Below are 17,352 nucleotides of genomic sequence, written 5' to 3' on the forward strand. Positions count from 1 at the left end.
AGTTTCTGCTTTCCCACCTTACCGCGGAGCAGGGAAGAGAGGCCAGCTGGGAGCAATCAGGGTTGGCAGCTGGGAGCAAGGATATGGGCAGAAAAGGCAGAGGGATTGAAACAGGGATCCCTGAGGGCTCGGGTACATCATGGTACATGACAGTGACACAGCCCATGACACAGGTTACTGCCATCCACAGGGGAACAGCTTCCATCCAAAAGGAGCTTTAAAGTGGCGGCATGAGGGCAGGTCATTTTCACAAGGGCAGAGGCACATGGCGTGCCCAGATTTCAGAGTATGGAGCGTGCCCTAGAGTGACGGTTCTCAACCTAAGAACATCTAGAGGCAACTGGACTTGATGATCATGACCCTTGTATCAGTTATCTGTTGCTGTGTAACAAATTTCCCTTAACACTCAGCAGTTTAAAACAGCAAACGTTTCTTGTTTCCATTTTCTATGCATCAAATCTGGCAGTGGCTTAGCCGAGCCCTCTGGCTCACGGGTGTCGGCCAGGGTATAGTGATGTCAAGGCTCCCGTGGGCAACGATCTGCTTTCAGGATCACTCGCTAGGCTTCAGACTGGCCTCGAGCTGTTCCACAGTGCAGCTCTCGGCATGGGGACTGGTTTCCCTCCCAGCAGGGCCGAGGAGGCACCAAGCTGAAAGCCACGGTCTGCTTGCAACCGAATCTCGGAAGTGACAGCCCATCACTGTTGCCATATTCTGTTACGAGCAAATCCCTAAGCTCAGGCCACGCACACAGAGCATGAAGATCAGACGGTGGGATCATCGGGGCACCTGAGAGGCTGCCCACCACACCCCCCAAAAATGAAAGTTATAGATAAAACTATTTACCTATACACAATTTTACAAAATCAATATAATGCCCAAACTATACCATAAAGGACAAATAAAAGTAATTCATAATAAAAGAATACATCTTTCAATGTGTAAATGTTTGGGCATGAAGGTGCTAGAATGCTGAATGAGGTGATCCGTTGCCCCCATATGGGAAATCTCCAGGTCCTACAGCTACCAGGGCAGACTGAGGCTGGTATGCTGGGCTGGCAACCCCGTGAGTGGTGCCGACCTTGATGATGTGATTTTCCAAAATTATGAATGACTCCTGATAAAATCCTAAACAGAGCAAAGTACAATCATCCCTCCATTTGCATGACAGTTAACTCACTAGAAAATTAAGTATTTATTAAAACCATGTAAGAATACTTTGATTTGCAAAATGGAATTAAGGTTGAGGCGCAGGTCATTTTTTTTTTCTGCTTGCCTAAATATCTAGCAGGACATTTAAGACGTGTGCCAAATACGGAAGAACTCCTCTGGTAGAACCATTTCACATGCTCTAGGCTGACTAGCACCCCGGGCCTTCACTGCCTCTAAATGCCAGTAGCCCTCCATTGGGTTATAAAAGCTGAAACTATCCCCATAAATGTCCCCCAGTTTTCCCAGGTGGTGGCACTGAGCTCCCCTCTATTGAGTCCCTCTTCCTCAGAGGCTTGAGTTTGGGGAGCCTCACAGCAATGCCCAGCCAGGAGGACCCTCTCCGAAGTGACTTCCCAAAGCAGATTCTGTGTGTGCTGCCTGCCATGACAACCAGGAGAGGGGTACAATGGGCCCAAGTCCAGACAACATCCCCCTGGTCTCTCCTGGCATCCCGTGTCTCCAAGATCAGATTGGTGGGCACTGCCCCTCCACCTTCCTGTGTGCACTGGGCCTGGCTGGGGCGGTCACAGGACTCCTCCCCTGGACCACGGAAGCATCATTCATCCGTGTCCCACGTAGGCAGTGCTGGGTGGAATTGTTGGGCAATGTCAGTGCCCTCTTAGGAAGCCACGGCATCCCCACCATCACCCCTGGCCTCCTTTCAAATGGTACAAATGGGTCCTTTGCCCTCAGAGTTTCCAAAGGAGTTACTCTTTATTTTTAAAAAAATGACACCCTTTCCTCCCCACCCCCACACACAGAGGTACCACAGATCGATAGATAGATAGATAGATAGATAGATAGATGATAGATAGGTAAGTAGGTAGATAGACACAAACATACATACATACAGAGGTGCCTTTTCAGTTTTTAAGAGTCTTGATTTCAGCAACTCTGTTCCATTAATGAGGGCAGACCCCTGCCAGGTTGGCCCCAGTGGCTACTTGGACTGTTGGTAGCACAGGCCAGTTCTCTTTGGAGACCCACCCTAGACCTCATACTGCAGCATCTACTGACCAAGGTTTCCACCAAGGAAAGGTCACCTTCTATGTTTGAGAAACCCAGACATGGAGAGAAGAGCCAGCTTTCTGTGAAACACATAACTAGCCTATGTGTTGGCTCTGGGCACTTAGAAGTCTGCGTTTGTTCTTCTTTTGGAATAAATCTGTTGCCCCGCCCTTTGTTTCTTTTGCCTTCCAGTTCATATATGATGAAGAAATTGTGTGGTAAGTTTTTAAAGTTTGTTTCTCGTTGTTCCTTTTTTGTTAGTATCCTTGTTTATCGGGTTCATTGAAGCTTTTTTAAAATTATTTTTACAAACATAAGTTTATGAACTTGTGAAAGTAAAAAGGGTATCATTCTAAGCAGTCATGCCTTTATTTATGCTTTCAAAGTGACAAAGATTGTTTCCCTTAGTATTCCCACCCTGCCAGATATCAAGATATACTGTAAAACTAAAATAATGAAAACAGTATGGTGTTTTGCACAGGGATAAGCATAGGCCAATATGGAACTGAGAACACAGTAATGGGCCCAGTTCTGGGCTGGGGGATACGACAGGAATCATGACAAGGTAGTGAGTTGGGAGAGGCGGGAGCGGTCCTCATACTACAGAAATGAGGAATTCATATAGAATAAAATAACATCAGCTCGTTGCCTCACACCTTATACAAGAATAAATCCCAGATGGATTAAAGATCTCACTGTGAAAAGCAAAATTAAAACAATTTAGGGTAGAATATAGGGACTCATCTTTATGATATGGAGGTAGGAAGTGATTTCTTAATCAAGATACATAAAGCACAAACTTCTAAAGAGGTTGATATTGCCACTCTAATTTATAGGGCATGAATGTATCTTATATCCATAAGCCATAAAAACGGTTCTCTTCATTGACCATGATTCAGGTCTGCATCCTGTATGTGGTTATTTGTTAGGCATAGATTCAGGAGAACTGATGCGAGCGGGTGTGTGCTATGGGCCCAGAGCATCCTGGTTCTGGGTCCTAACCCACCGTGTGAGCCAAGAAGTCTCTCCCTTTCTGGGTCTCCTTTTCCTCATCTGCAGATGGAGTTTTGAGGGGGTGGTCGGGTCATCTACAGACCCCTTTGTGGCTCTGCTGGGCTGTGGGCTAGCAGAGGAAGAGCTCCCCAAGATGACTGTAGCTCATGTCAGGCACATAGTAGGTCTTCAGGACACATTTGTCAGATGACCCAACAAATTAAGCTGTGTGACTCCTCAGAGGCTTGTGTTCTGAGCTACAAAAATCCCCACCATGTGTGGGGTTGAACACTGGTTCTGCTGGACGGCGATAAGAGTGCACCCCAGGAAGACCCCCACCCAGCCCAGCCCCCGTGTTTGGCCCAAGAGGCTCCTGTGACTGGCCCATCTCTTCAGGCAGTTCTTAGGGTCCCTTTCCACCTGCACCCACAGCTTCTCCCGTCGCTGGCCAGAATCTCGGGTGACCATAGGGCCTCTTAGCATCATGACTCCAGGCTACTCCCCTCCCTGAGTCTGGGATGAGGTGGCCCTGGGCCCTCCTTTTTCTAGGTAGCTGGGGGAACTCCTCCTGAGCCGTGTAGATGAGACCCCTTGTAGTTGAGAAGGCCCCACCCTCAGCCTTCTCTGTTACCAAGCGAGCTTCAGACTGCAGGACGGCTGGGGGCTGGGTGGCTCGCCCGCATGCCTGGGTCCTGGGCCGGGCGCTGGGTCAAGGAAGGTGAGAGGACCACGCACCCTGCTCCGCCCGCCGCGCTGGTCGCTCCCAGCCTTCAGCGCCGCGGGCCTCCTGGCTCTAACCAGTCTCCTTTCTGTCTTTGAGGTGGGAAGGCCTGGTGCTCATCGTCTTGTACGTGTTTTACATTCTGATCATGAAGTAAGTGCCCTTTCTCCTCTTCTGGGCTGTCTCACCCCTGGTTTCGCATCCTGCTGTAGCCTTTTGTCCGAGCAGGAAGAAAACCTCCTTCAGCCCTTGCGGTCACTTCTGGCCACCCCAGTTCTCTGGGGGACACCCTGCTGGGGCAGCCAGAGTGGGAGAGAGATAGTCAGACTCTGTGTTAGGGTGCTGTCTGCACTTGGGCCGGGGTAGGTGGCTGGCTGGTCGGGGGGAGGTTGAGGCCCCTCCCCAAAACAAATAACAAGTGGGGACCTCTCTCCCAGCCCGGTCCTCACCGCTGGCCCGTGCCGCAGGGGGACCGCTCGTTTGTGCTGCCTCTATAAATCGCCTGATAATTTAATGCCACTCTTTTGAAAGCGCCGGGCGCCTCCATTTTGTCAGACTTCATAAAATGCCACCCCTCGGGGCTGCCACCTTGTGTAGCTGCACCGGGCACCGCTTGTAGTTGTAAAGCAGACCTCGGCGCCAGGCTTGTGTACCCTGAGGCCCTCCAGAAGCTGCCCAGGTCAGAATCATCTCAGAACTCCCCGTGATGAATTAACATTCAGCCATGAAAAGGGAAGGAAATTCTGACTCATGCCACAAATGTGGATGAACCTTGAGAACATTATACTGAGTGAAAGGGATCCAGTCACAGAAGGACAAATACTGTGCGGTTCCACTTCTGTGAGGTGCCGAGGAGACGCAGATTCCTAGAGGCAGGCAGCAGATTAGAGATTGATTACCAGGTGCTTGGACGAGGGACTAATGAATGACTCATGGTGAATGGGAACGGAGTTCTGTTCGGGATTCTGAAAATTTAGGAACTAGATAGTGGTGATGGTTGCACAGCCTTACGGATGTAATGACCACCACTGAATTGTGCACTTAAAAATGGAAAATAGTTAAAATGGCAAATTTTATGTGGTATGTATTTTTCTACAATTAAGAGAAAAAAAAAGGCAACCCACGAGCTAAGCCACATTCAAGTTTGTAAGTTTCTCCTCACACCTCCGCAGGTAATTAAAAAGGAAAACACCACTGAGGTTTACGACGCTCTGAATCCCCCATTGACCTAAAACGTTTATAATGTTTTATAAAAATGGGTGAAAAGCTGTCAAACTGCAAGAGAATGGTCCTTAAACCGTCTCTTCTCTGAGTGCCTTGCAGTGGGGCCGCCAGCCTGGGGTCTGGGATGGAGTCTGTTCTCGGTGTGGGCAGCAGCGCTGGCTGGGATGGTACAGGGAAGGGCCCCCAGGCAGCCCACGGGAGCAAGGCCAGCCAGGCCTGGGAACACCTGCTTCGAGCCTGTTCCGAGGCTGGGCTGAACTTCTTTTGTCAGGACAGGTTTATAGCACGCAGAGGTAGGCGTCAGTCATTTTCTTGGGCTGAAGGTCTCCTATGGCCCCAGGAGGCCCTGCTCAGCCCCCCACCAGCTCCCCCAGGGCCATGCTCACTGAAGGTGCACAGGGGAAGGAGGTGGGGGAGGGCCCTGCCCAGTCTATCCTGCAGCTCTGACCTCCCGCCTTAACTGACTTGCAGGTACAATGTGAAGATGCAGGCCTTTTTCACAGTCAGACAAAAGACCATTGCAAATGGCAACACGGTCAACAGTGAGCTGGAGGATGGTAATGATTACTGTGATAGTAGCTCTGATGACCCTTCCATGCCATTGCTGGGGCAAGGTAAGGCTGAGCAGACAGGAGCAGGCAAGCCATGTCATTGAAAGTACTCTCCCCCTCTCTTCCGTGCACACACACACTCCCTCTGAATTGTCACTCTTCCCCTTGGCCACGGGACCCTAAATGAGGAGGGCGCGTCATTTAGGACGTGTGGCTCAGGTGGGCGTTTACTTAGACGGGAGAAGGATGAATTGAGTCCGCGGTCACGTCCTCGGGGGTCGCCCCAAGCCTCCCGAGGCCGTCTCAAGCCCTGCTTGGCTTTCCTGAAATGCAGTGAATTACATCTCTGACCCACGTCAAAGGCCAGTGACAGGAAGCTGAGAACTTGGGAAGGCAGAGCAGGCTCCGTCTCCCTGTGGTTTCTCAAATGCCAGGCCCAGTTCTGGAGAGCTCTGTTCTAGAGAGACCACTGGCTCCTTGCCGAGATGAACAGCAAGGCCGGGAAGGGTGCCACGGAGCTTCGAGGACTTCCAGACCCACCCCCGAGAGCCCTGGTGGGAGCCCCTTCCCCTGGGGACTGTGGTCTGCTCTCCTCAGCTTCTCTTTGGCCCCTTGTCCGGGGGTTCTGGGCCTCCGGAGCCAGCCCGTGTCTGTCAGGTTCCCCAAATGTCTGGGCCCGACCAGCTCCTGCCTTGGAAACCTTGTCCTCAACTCTTAATCCAGCCAGTTACCAGGTGACTCCATCTGTGGGGACAGCTGCCAGGAAGGCGAGAGAGTTCACACTCTTTCCCATCCAAGACCTGTGTTAAGGCCTGAATAGATTCTTGGAGTTAAGATCTGGAAAAAAACAGCTTAAGCTGACATTGTTGAGTTCCACCCACAGTATTGCTAGAGGCCTCCTTTAACCAGGAGAGAGTCCCTTGGACCAGCTACCCGAGGAGTATTTCTCCTTTGTTCCTCATGGCCTTGGGCAAGTCACCCCCTCTTTCAGGTAACTTTAATTCCTTTGTGGTGTCACTGATGTCTCAGAGCGGACTGTTTGCCAGTGTCTGGGACACGTGGAGGCTGAAATCTATATTCCGAGGCCCTCTCCCCAGCCTCCACCCTGGGGTGGGTCAGGGTAGGAGCTCCCCGCATGTGCGCTCTGGGCAAGCATGCTCTGTTCCGTCCCAGGTAACCCCCAGTAGGAAGGCACCTGTCGTGGGTGCTGAGTGAGGGGTGGATTTCTCCACGTGGAAGGAGGGAGGCTGGTGGGGAGAGGGTGTGAGTGCGGCCAAGGCTACAGCCTGGCTGCCGAGGCCTACTCGCGGGTGGGCGGGGTGAGAAAGGAGGCCTGCAGAGGGTGAGGATTTCCCACAAGTTTATTGCTTTTCCCCAAATTTCAAAGCCCAGGGCAGTTTCTAAAAAATTGGAAGATTAGACACAGGATTGCCCCCAGGCACAGGGAAAGGTGCGAAGGTAGGTCTCCCTCCAGCTCTTATCAGGGTGAATGCGCTTAGATAAAGGCCGAGGAGGAAAAGATTTGGGGGGTTGGGGGGATGCAGGCCTGGAACTGGAGAGGTGGGAAACCCAGAGATACAGCCCCAGTTGGTGGATGCCCCTTCCCTCCCAGAGGGCCGTGTGCAGGGCACTGTCCCCTAGAAGCAGACAGACGGACAGGGGCAGGAAGAAGGAGCACCTGTACCACCCCAGGGGGATGGGGCCGGGCCTGAGGAGACCGGGGCTTTGGGACTTTGCCTTTTCTCACGGTGCTGCCACAGAATCTTTCCAACTCGGAGCTTCTCTCCCCTGGTGCTCAGCCTTCAGGCAGGTCGTGTAGACTGCCCCATCCAGGGTTGTCAAAGATTGCTGGCTACTAAATTATTTCAGGAAAACACGCACACGCACACCCCTGGCTTTGCTGGTATCAGCTTTGGTATTTCCCCATATATGTAAAATCAGACACTTTTAACCCAACCTCTTGACAGGAGAGGACACACTGCCTTTTTACTCCCATTTCTATTAAATACCTTTATGTACTTAAATGTTCTTAAAGGTCCTACCGTTCCGCTCACCAAGTCAGCTCAAGCCAGTTTTCTCTCGAGGGGAGTAGCAGCCTCCAACTTTGTTCTGCGTACGGTTGTTTGGGCTTTTCTCTCCCTACAAGTTTTACACGTTTTTTACATCACACTTCAGTTCAGCTCAAGAAAGCAGAGCACGATACACCAAGAAAAGGTGACGAGGGCAAAGGCGGGAAGGCACGGCTGGGGGTCCGGCCTCTCCTTGTTGGCTGTCAGGTGGCCTTGAACACGGCCTGACAACCAAGGCCATCTTGACCGCTGGCTGGGCTCACTCTGGGTCCTTTCCAAGCTGCCCTGGCCTTAGACACAACTTTGGCTTGGAGCAGGGAGAGAGGGAAGGATACCTGGCCTTAGGCTGAACTGCCAGAGAAACATGCTGTACCTGGTTGGGTTCCCTGCTGGGCCGGTGCCAGGACGAGGTGCCTGAGGAGTCAGGTATCATGGCTCTCCCTCCTCCTGAGCTCGTCTGTTCCCCCAGGTGGTGCCCACGGTAGGGCTGGTTCTACCCACGGAGCCTGCGGCTGTTCTGCTGGTTTCCCCCTCCCTCTGAGGTGCAGGCTGCAGAGGAGGGAAGGAGTCCAGCTTTCCTGCAGCAGGGCGGGGCAGCGGGCACGGGGGCTCCCCGATCCTCAGAGTGGGACCGAGCCAGGAGAGGGGGCCCTCCAGGAGGCCAGAGGCCCCGAGCATCGAAGCCCCTCTACTAACACCCTCCTTCATATAACCAACCCCCTGGCATCTGGGTCACCATCGAGAATGCTGCCCCAGACTCCCCGGTGTCCACCGCACGCTAACCACCTCTGGCAATCTCTGTTGGCCTCTGTCTCCTTAACTCTTCTCCTCTTCTAAATTGTAAGTAATCTGCTTTCATCCAAGCCGTGACACATGCATTTACAAAACAAAATCCGTGAGTCCAACGCACGCCTTGTTGGAGGTTAGTGTCTGTCTCCGAAAAAATGCATGGTCTTCCTGGCTTTGGTTCTAACCACACGCCTCCTGTCTGCTGAGCCTTGCTGCCTCTTTGGTGAGGGTGTGTGTGGCTGGTGTGCATTTGTTCGTGTTTGTGCCATTAACTCTTGCTTAGGTTTGCTCTCGACTACTCCTGGTTACCCTGTTATCCAGGAAGGACACTCACCGGGAGCCGGTGACCCGTGGAGACGGATGGGCATATCCGCCTTGATAGCCCCTTGGAGGGGAAAGCCCCCCTGCTTCTGTGTGCTGTGTTCTGGAGTGCTTCTGTTTCTGGACCCTCTGGGGCTCTGGAATTAAATGTCAAACCCCCCAGGACTCGAGCTTGGAGCATGTTTGGGAAGGTGGCAGGGCAGGTCTGGGCACTGGGGAGATTGGTTCTTCAGCCTCATGAGTGGAAGCAAAGGCTCAGAGAGAGTGGCCTCCCTGCTGGAGAGTGCTGGTTTTACTGGAGACACTGGGCTCGGCCAGCAGCTCTCCTTGCACCCTCCGCAAGCAGGCTTCTCCTGGGTCTCAGTTGCCTCGCCCAGGGCGTGTGAGCCAGATCTTTGACCTCACTGCCTACCTCATGGAGAACAAATTTGGAAGCATCCTTTTGTGCCAGGTGGAGATGGTTCCTCTAAGACAGAGCAGGTGGCCTCATGGGAAGTTTAGAGCCGGTGCTGTCTGGTGCCTCCCAGCATTTTCCATTCCAGGGGGCCCTTGTCAATTTGTAAAGTTTTGTCTGAACCTCTGTGAACAGCGGGAAAGAAAGATCCTCTCAGAGTCAGGGGTGAGAGGTGGCAGGAATCATGTCCACTTTGTAGGCGGGCTGCCCTGTGAGGCTTAGATGAGGAACTGAAAGACCCTTGCAATTAGCCAAGACTGGGCCCCAGAAGAGAGGGGCATCGATTGGCGGAGGGGCTGGCAGTGGAGATGGGGGAGTGGTCCTGTAACAGGGGGACTTTGGGGTTCTGTCCAGTGCTTGCAGGCGGTTCAGACCCAGTGGCCCACTTGACTAAGGGGATGAACTGCAGCCAGGCTTCCAGGCGGCTACCAGCTGCTGAGACCACAGCCCAAGAAGTCTGCACCGAGAGGGGAAGTCAGTCGCCCCAGCCCTTGGGTTTGGCCCCGGGGGATCTCAGCACTAATCATGGCTTTGTGCTCAATATAGTGAAGGAGGAGCCGCAGTACAGCAAAAACCCAGTGGTGATGGTGGATGAGGTCATGAGCTCCAGCCCTCCCAAGTTCACCTTCCCAGAAGCAGGCTTACGCGTAATGATCACCAATAAGTTTGGGCCCAGGACTCGTCTGCGCATGGCCAGCAGGATCATAATTAACGAGGTGAGTTTGCTTCAAGGACCATGAGACCATGAGAGCGAGTGGCCTCGGATGGGTTCTGGCAGTATGAGGAGGCCCTGGCTTGTCAGCACACTTTCTGGTGTTGGGCCTGGGGTGTCCTCTGCCAGGCTGGCATTTATCACCGCACCTGTTGAAGGAAGGAAGCCCAAACCTCACGCACAGGCAGCAAATGGTCTTATCGGGAAGGATTTTAAGGCAGGTAACAATCAAACACCATGCCTGCCATGTTCTGCTAAGTATTTTGTCAAGTACTAGAGTAAAACTAATTGGAGAAAGGCTCGTCTGAAGTATGGATTGTTTATTTTAACTGTTATTCAGGGCAAAAAAGAATGAATACACACCTGTTCTCTATGAGTAGAGCAACTCTAGAAGGAAACTGAGAAACCTATAGAAACCTTCTGGTTTGTCTCTCTCAGCATGTGGATCCGTCACCTCCTTTGTGTTGTAACCTATGCCTCTTTTTTTTTTTTGCGCGGTACGCGGGCCTCTCACTATTATGGCCTCTCCCGTTGCGGAGCACAGGCTCCGGACGCGCAGGCTCAGCGGCCATGGCTCACGGGCCCAGCCGCTCCGCAGCATGTGGGATCTTTCCGGACCGGGGCGCAAACCCGTGTTCCCTGCATCGGCAGGTGGACTCTCAACCACTGCGCCACCAGGGAAGCCCAGCCTATGCCTCTTTTAATGGAACCTCATAGCTGTAGATTTTTTTTTCAAGTATAATTCTCTATTGATTCCTATTAAGCTCGAGTCGTGACCCCCTCCCATTATTACCATTCATGTTCCTACTGAGTCACGTCCCACCTCCTTACAATTCTGCCCTTGCACAGCTGTTTGGGGGTTTTGTTTGTTTGTTTGTTTTTGTTTTGTTTTTAATAAGGATGACCTTTCATTTCACTCTTTTTGGGGAGCAAAATATGCCTCCATGTCTGGCCCTGAGTCTCAGATGTAGATCACTTTGCTCTTTTTGGTGGGCTAAATGTTGTGGACACACGTGCAGGAAAGAAAGTTTTAAATTTCCACTCAATCCTAGACTTCATGATTTAGGAGTCCCTGCCTAAAACCAACATGAAGGCAGTTAATGGTCAATTCCTCTTTCTTTTGGAAAAATAACATGCCTCCATTTTAAGTAATAATGACGTTTTTTCCCCCTCTTTTTGCTTCCAGTAACCACAAGGGCAAGTGTTAGGCACACAGTTGTGGAGTATTGCCTTGGGGACATGTTTACTGACTCTTGGTCTCTTGCTGAAGTAACTGGGAAGGATACATGTGTCCATGAGTGATGATCGTTACCCACAGGACCTAAAGCTGATCCATAAATTTATCTTTTATTTTTTTGCGGTACGCGGGCCTCTCACTGTTGTGGCCTCTCCTGTTGCGGAGCAAAGGCTCCGGACGCGCAGGCTCAGCGGCCATGGCTCACGGGCCCAGCCGCTCCGCGGCATGTGGGATCTTCCCGGACCGGGGCACGAACCCGTGTCCCCTGCATCGGCAGGCGGACTCTCAACCACTGCGCCAACAGGGAAGCCCCATAAATATTTTTAATGGGAGCCAGACAAAGATGAGCTGTGCAAAGGCAAACAGATTCTTGGGAGCATGAAAACCTGTTGATTTCTTGAAATGTGGCCTCTGGTTTCGTAGAAACCCACAGACTTGGCGAGCAAAGTCAGCTTCTGCTTGGGTAGAAAGGAGGCAGACTTGGTCAGTAGCTACAAGGAGATGGCAGAGGGAAGGGGGCGGTTCGGTTCAGAGCACACCCATTTCACGTGGCAAAAGACTTAGACAGCAGAGGCCTTCCGAATGGCCACTAACGCAATCAGGATGCTGAACATCATTCGTTGTTAGGGAAATGCAGATTAAAACCACCATTAGATACCACCGCCCATCCACCAGAATGGCTAAAATGAAAAGGATTGACAGTATCAAACGTTGACCAGGATGGGAAGCAACTGAAATTGTAATCCGTTGCTGGTGTGAGTGTAAAATGGTTCAACTTGCACCTACCTTATGACCTAGCAACCCCACTTCTAGATAAATACCCAGGAGAAATGAGCGCATATGTCCACAAAAAGATGTGTACACAAATGTTCACGGCATTCTTCATGATAACCAAAAAGGGGAAATAACCTAAATGCCCATCAACAAGCAAAAGATATGTTGTGTGTTATTCACAGGGTGGACTACCGTACAGCCCTGAAAAGTATCAAGTGACTGCTGTGTGCAGCAACATGGATGAACCTCACAGATATTCAGTTGAGTGAGAGAAGCCAGACATAAAATAATATGTACTCTTTGAATCCACTTATAGGAAGCTCAAGTTCAGGAAGAACTAAGTGATGTTTATAAAAGTCAGAATGGCGTTACCTTGGTTACCCCTGGAGAGAGGGGACCCTAAAGGAGTCTTTGGAGGGGCTGGAAATGTTCTATATCTTGATGTGAACCATCATTGGGCTGTTGGACACATAATATAAATGCACTTTTTGTGTGGAAAAACATTTTTTTTAAACTATGCAAAGTCTCTCCTGTGTGACTGTCTTCAGGTGGTTTATGACCATCTACGGGGCGGATGCAGAATGATCGCTGTCATCCAGTGACATGGGATGGGTTGTCAGGTTGGCGCTAAGAAGAGGAGGCCCAGGGCTCTGACTGATACCCTCGCTGGTATTGGTCCAAGTGGAAATGAGCAAACTTAGCTGGATTCCAAAGTCCCTGGGCCATTTTTCAGGCAAACCCATCTCCAGGGGCGTCGTTCTCGAAACCCTTAAGGGCCGCTACATGGGAGGAACAAAGCAACAGGGCGACACTTTGTCACACGCCTGGGGGTCTGTCTTGCCTCCTGTCCACACAGAGGCAGAGGCTGATCAACTCGGCAAACGGTGTGAGCAGCAAGCCACTTCAGAACGGGAGACACAAGAGCCTCGAGAACGGGAACGTTCCTGTGGAAAACCCTGCAGAGCTGCAACAGGAGCGAGAGCAGCCGCCGCCACCCCCAGAGCCAGAGCTGGTCGAGGCCGCTCTCCTGTCCCCCTTCTCCATGCCCGGTGAGTTCGGCGGGGGCGGGGGGGGGGGTGCTTCCGGGCTACACTGCTGGGGGCTCCGAGGGTCCAACCCCGGGTCTTCAGGATGGAGAGTTGGACCCATGAGGGCGGGGGAGGCTGGTGGGAAGGGTGGGCATTAAGTCACTCAGCGAACACCTCCTAAGTGCTGAACTGTGGGTTAGAGCTGCACTGGGATACAGGCACTGCCCAGGGTTGGGGAGCCTGTGTGCCAGACGGCCGGCCAGATGGAGACTTGGGAAGTGCCAGTAACCCCTAGTGACTGCACTCAAATGCCCAGGGCATCGAGGCTTTCCCATGCAGTAAGAAAAACAGCCATGTATGTTATTTTTATGGGCACGCTCAGACTCTCCAGCCCTTCCAGCATGGGCAGGCTGTTTTGCCCATGCGTTGTACATTTGCTGGGACAGGATATTCTAAGGCCATAAATGACCTTTAGACAGTTACACCTTATCTATTTGATGACATCTCCTACCTATAAATAAGTCAGAACAGGCGTGACTCTGCCCCCAGCCCTGAGTGTCCTCCCATCTCATTGGATGGGCCCAGTGTCATCTGACTGCCAGCTCCGTGCTGACCTCACCTCTGCTGCATCCACACTGGCCTCCTCACTGTCCTTCCCAGAACGTAGCAGGTGTGCTCCTGCCCCAGGACCTTTGCACTTGCCCTTTGCTGGAATGCACTTTCCCCAGTTATCTATATGGCTCCTTTCCTCACCTTCTTCAGGTCTCTGCAGAAACGTCACCTTCTTGGTGTGGCCTTCCCTGACCACTCTAATTTAAGTATTTTATCTATTTGGTTACCTTGTGTCTCCCCAGCTAAAATATCAGCTCCCTGCTGGCTGAGATCTTTGTCTGTTTCATTCACTGTATCCCCAGTGCCCAAGCCCGACACATAGTAGGTGCTTAGTAGATATCCGTCAAATGAATGAATTCAGGAGTTCGTGTGCGAGAGGATCCCCAGACACACCCAGTCTGTCTTCATCTTTAACCAAACTCCTCTGCAGTCCACGATGGGAAATGAAGGCCAGAACTCTTTGGCCTCATCTCAGAGGTTTTTTCTTGGTGTCCTGCCATCCTGAGAGGCAGCAGAATTCCAGATTTTCAAGTCCAGAACTTGATGTTTTTCTGAAAAGAATCCTATGTTTTTAACATCAGGCTTACAGACCGCACCTGATTTGGGACATGGCTTGGGGGGCTAGAGGGGAGAGGCTGCCCCAGCCCCTCGTCCCCATCTTTATGGGGACACTCCTGCTTCCCAAATAGATGGTGTGGGCCCTCCTGGACTGGGATACTCTGCCACCATGCTTCATCTGGAAAATATAGGTTCTATTTGCAGTCACAGGGCTTCCTCGGAGTTTCTGGATTAGAGTCTCCAGAACATCCTGAACACAGCTACCTGGGGGCTCTTCTCCAAATTCAGGGCCTGGTTCCCAAACCCAGATAGTCCAAGGACTGGAAAATGGCCTGGGAATCTGCATTTTCAAACCTTCTCAAGGGGATTCCTGGGGCCTAGGCCAGGTTAGGAATTGCTGTTCCTGGTCAGCACCTCCCAGCCTTCTTTCACATTAAGGGAAGACCCAGAAAGTAGAATGTATTTCCCCCACTGAGGTCACAGAGGGGCCCAGCCCAGGGGTTGGGTCCTCCCCAGGGCCCCCTCCGCTGACCAGAGGGCTGAGGGATCTGTATCTTGGCCTGCCTCTAAGACATCCCTGGCACGTCGGCCCACCTTCCGGAACACTCTGTGGGAGCAAAGGTCATGCTCAGCCAGCTAGTCTGGTGGGCTAAGGGTGAACTGTCTTTGGGTGGGAGCTTGGCCCCTGGGGCTGGGGCTGGGACACTGAGGGAGGGAGCGGTGGTCTTCTCCAGATCCCGGAAACCTGTATGAGATCATCCGTTTAGATATGCAGGAAAAAGAAGCTTTCTGTGGGGTAGAATCCTGGGAGGGAGGTGTGTCCACCCAGAGGAGAGCCTGCTCCAGGGCTGATGGACCAGGACGGGCCTGCCCCACCTAGTGTTTCTTACTTCTGTGGTCCTGAGAGGTCCGGACACAGTCCCCTGGGTACTGCACATAGCCTCGAGCCGTCACATCACCAGCCAAGTCCACGTGGGGCTGTAATCTCCAGTGGGGTTTCAGTTCCTCAGGACCTGGACACCAGATGCCAGGGAGGCCTGGAGTATGGCCACAGAGAGGGAGATGCATCCGTTGTCCAGGAAACAGCCTACCTTGCTGGGGAGTCGGACTGAGAAGGGGCTACTATTCGGGGTGTTCTGTTCTCCAGCCCCAGGAGGCGGATGCAATCCCCATTTTACAGACGTGCGGCCCGATGGGGCCACCGTCCCCACCACCCTGTACTGCTGGTTCGTCTGGATCCTGGTCCTGATGCTGCTCATAGACCAAGGCTCTGCGGGAAACCAGGGAAGGGACGTGCCCTTTTTGGTAGCTGCTATTCTATAAAGTGAGGCAGCCCCATGTAAGGGCAACTCATCTTTCCATTTCCTTGAAAACTTGAGTTTGGCAGGACTTTGTGGGGTGGCCCCAGAGCCAACTACCTCCTCCCCTTGTCCTGCTGCCAGGATCTGATGCTCCTTAGAGAATTGGCTTATGGGAAATCGTGTCTAGCTCCCTGCAGGGACTCTGAGCAGGTCACCTCCCGGGGCGGGCGGCGGTGCTTATAATGCTGCTGTCTTGCAAAGGCCAGGACCAGGTCCCTGCCCCCATGAGCCCTTCCCCAGGGAGCTCTGCCCTTCCTGGTGGGCAGGGGCTTCCTGTTGAAGTTGGTTCCACATTCCTCTTCAAGCCAAGGGCTCCAGGACGTTCCCCTGGGCCGGCCCGCAGCAGAGCTAAGTGCTGTGAGCTTCTGAGCGCTTGCCTCTCCTCGCCCTCAGGAACAGGCCGGGGCTTCCTGTGTCCCTGCGGAAGTGTTCCAGGTGTTGCCCTGGGAAACCACAAGTGACTTCCTCTCCACCTCCTCCTCCCCCCTCAATGTGAGGGGCAGGGGTGGGAACAGAGTCGTGTGGCTGCCGCCCGTTTAGGTGTGTACGGCAGCCGAGGGAAATCGAGGCTGGTGTGGACAGAGGCTTACAGGAATTTAGAGCCAGTGGATGGGACACAGCACTGTGAGAAATTCCGAGTATCCAGCCCTCCGTCCACCCACTCGCCCTCCTCATCTTTTCAGCTCATCTCCGGTTGTGACGTCACAATCATCTGGGGCTGTAGGGAGGCCCTGGGGGTCTTTCGGGGTGGATGGAGCTCGTGTTCTCCTAAACTGGACCCCAGGAAGGAAGCGTGGGGCCAGGGAAGGGGTAAGGGGGTGGGGCACTGGGAAGAGGGCAGAATCCGTCCCTCTGGTCGGCTAGGAGCCAGCGTGGCTGCAGGTGTCAAGGAGTGACCCCAGGCCATCTGGTGTGCAGCTCTTCTGCAGGGTCGGGGACAGGCTGGGAGGCAGGCTCTGGAGTCCAGAAGTCCTAGGTTCGAATCTCGGTTCTGCCACTCACCAGTGCCCTGGCCCCGGGCAAGCTGCTTCACCTCCTAAACCTCGGTTCCTCATCCACAAAATGGGCCGATGGCATTTGGGTCTCTGTAAATAAGCTAAGTAAGTAAGATAGATCTTTAGACACTGCCTCTGTGTACTGTGTGACACATGGGTGCTCAGTAAATGTTCATTTGGGTCACAGTGTGCTTTAGTCTCGTGGTTTCTGTTATACCCAGCTTCGCATGCCCTCCCCTGCTTGGACCATAAGCAATGTTCTAGAAAGGTCACGGGTGCCAGAATCCCTGGAGGCCTGGTGCCGTGCTCATCCCCAGGGTCAGGGAGAGGGAATTCGTCTCTGCTAGGTGCCTCCTATGTGCTGGGCCCTGAGTTTCAGGCACTTTTCAGACAAGAGGATTTTTTTAAAATAGATTTATTTATTTATTCATTTATTTAATTTTTGGCTGCATTAGGTCTTCGCTGCTGCACGCGGGTTTTCTCTAGTTGCTGAGAGCGGGGGCTACTCTTCATTTTAGTGCGCGGGCTTCTCATTGCAGTGGCTTCTCTTGTTGCGGAGCACAGGCTCTAGGCGCGTGGACTCCAGTAGTTGTGGCACGTGGGCTCAGTAGTTGTGGCTCGCGGGCTCTAGAATGCAGCCTCAGTAGTTGTGGCGCACGGACTTAGTTGCTCCACGCCATGTGGGATCTTCCCGGACCAGGGTTCGAACCTGTGTCCCCTTCACTGGCAGGTG

At 52.6% G+C, this 17,352-nt stretch overlaps 1 protein-coding gene across 1 annotated transcript in view; it reads left to right on the top strand.

Moving 5' to 3' along the window:
- The window catches only part of SLC24A4 (solute carrier family 24 member 4), a 171,212-nt gene that overhangs the window by 123,224 nt on the left and 30,636 nt on the right, over positions 1–17,352 (top strand). The window contains exons 8-12 of the mRNA XM_032620049.1: positions 2,413–2,438; positions 4,034–4,087; positions 5,630–5,772; positions 9,889–10,058; positions 12,922–13,114. Of these exons, the coding sequence (XP_032475940.1) occupies positions 2,413–2,438; positions 4,034–4,087; positions 5,630–5,772; positions 9,889–10,058; positions 12,922–13,114 (586 nt within the window). The remainder of the gene's footprint in view (positions 1–2,412; positions 2,439–4,033; positions 4,088–5,629; positions 5,773–9,888; positions 10,059–12,921; positions 13,115–17,352) is intronic.

The sequence above is a fragment of the Phocoena sinus genome, chromosome 2, assembly GCF_008692025.1.
Source record: "Phocoena sinus isolate mPhoSin1 chromosome 2, mPhoSin1.pri, whole genome shotgun sequence".
NCBI classification, from domain to species: Eukaryota; Metazoa; Chordata; class Mammalia; order Artiodactyla; family Phocoenidae; genus Phocoena; species Phocoena sinus.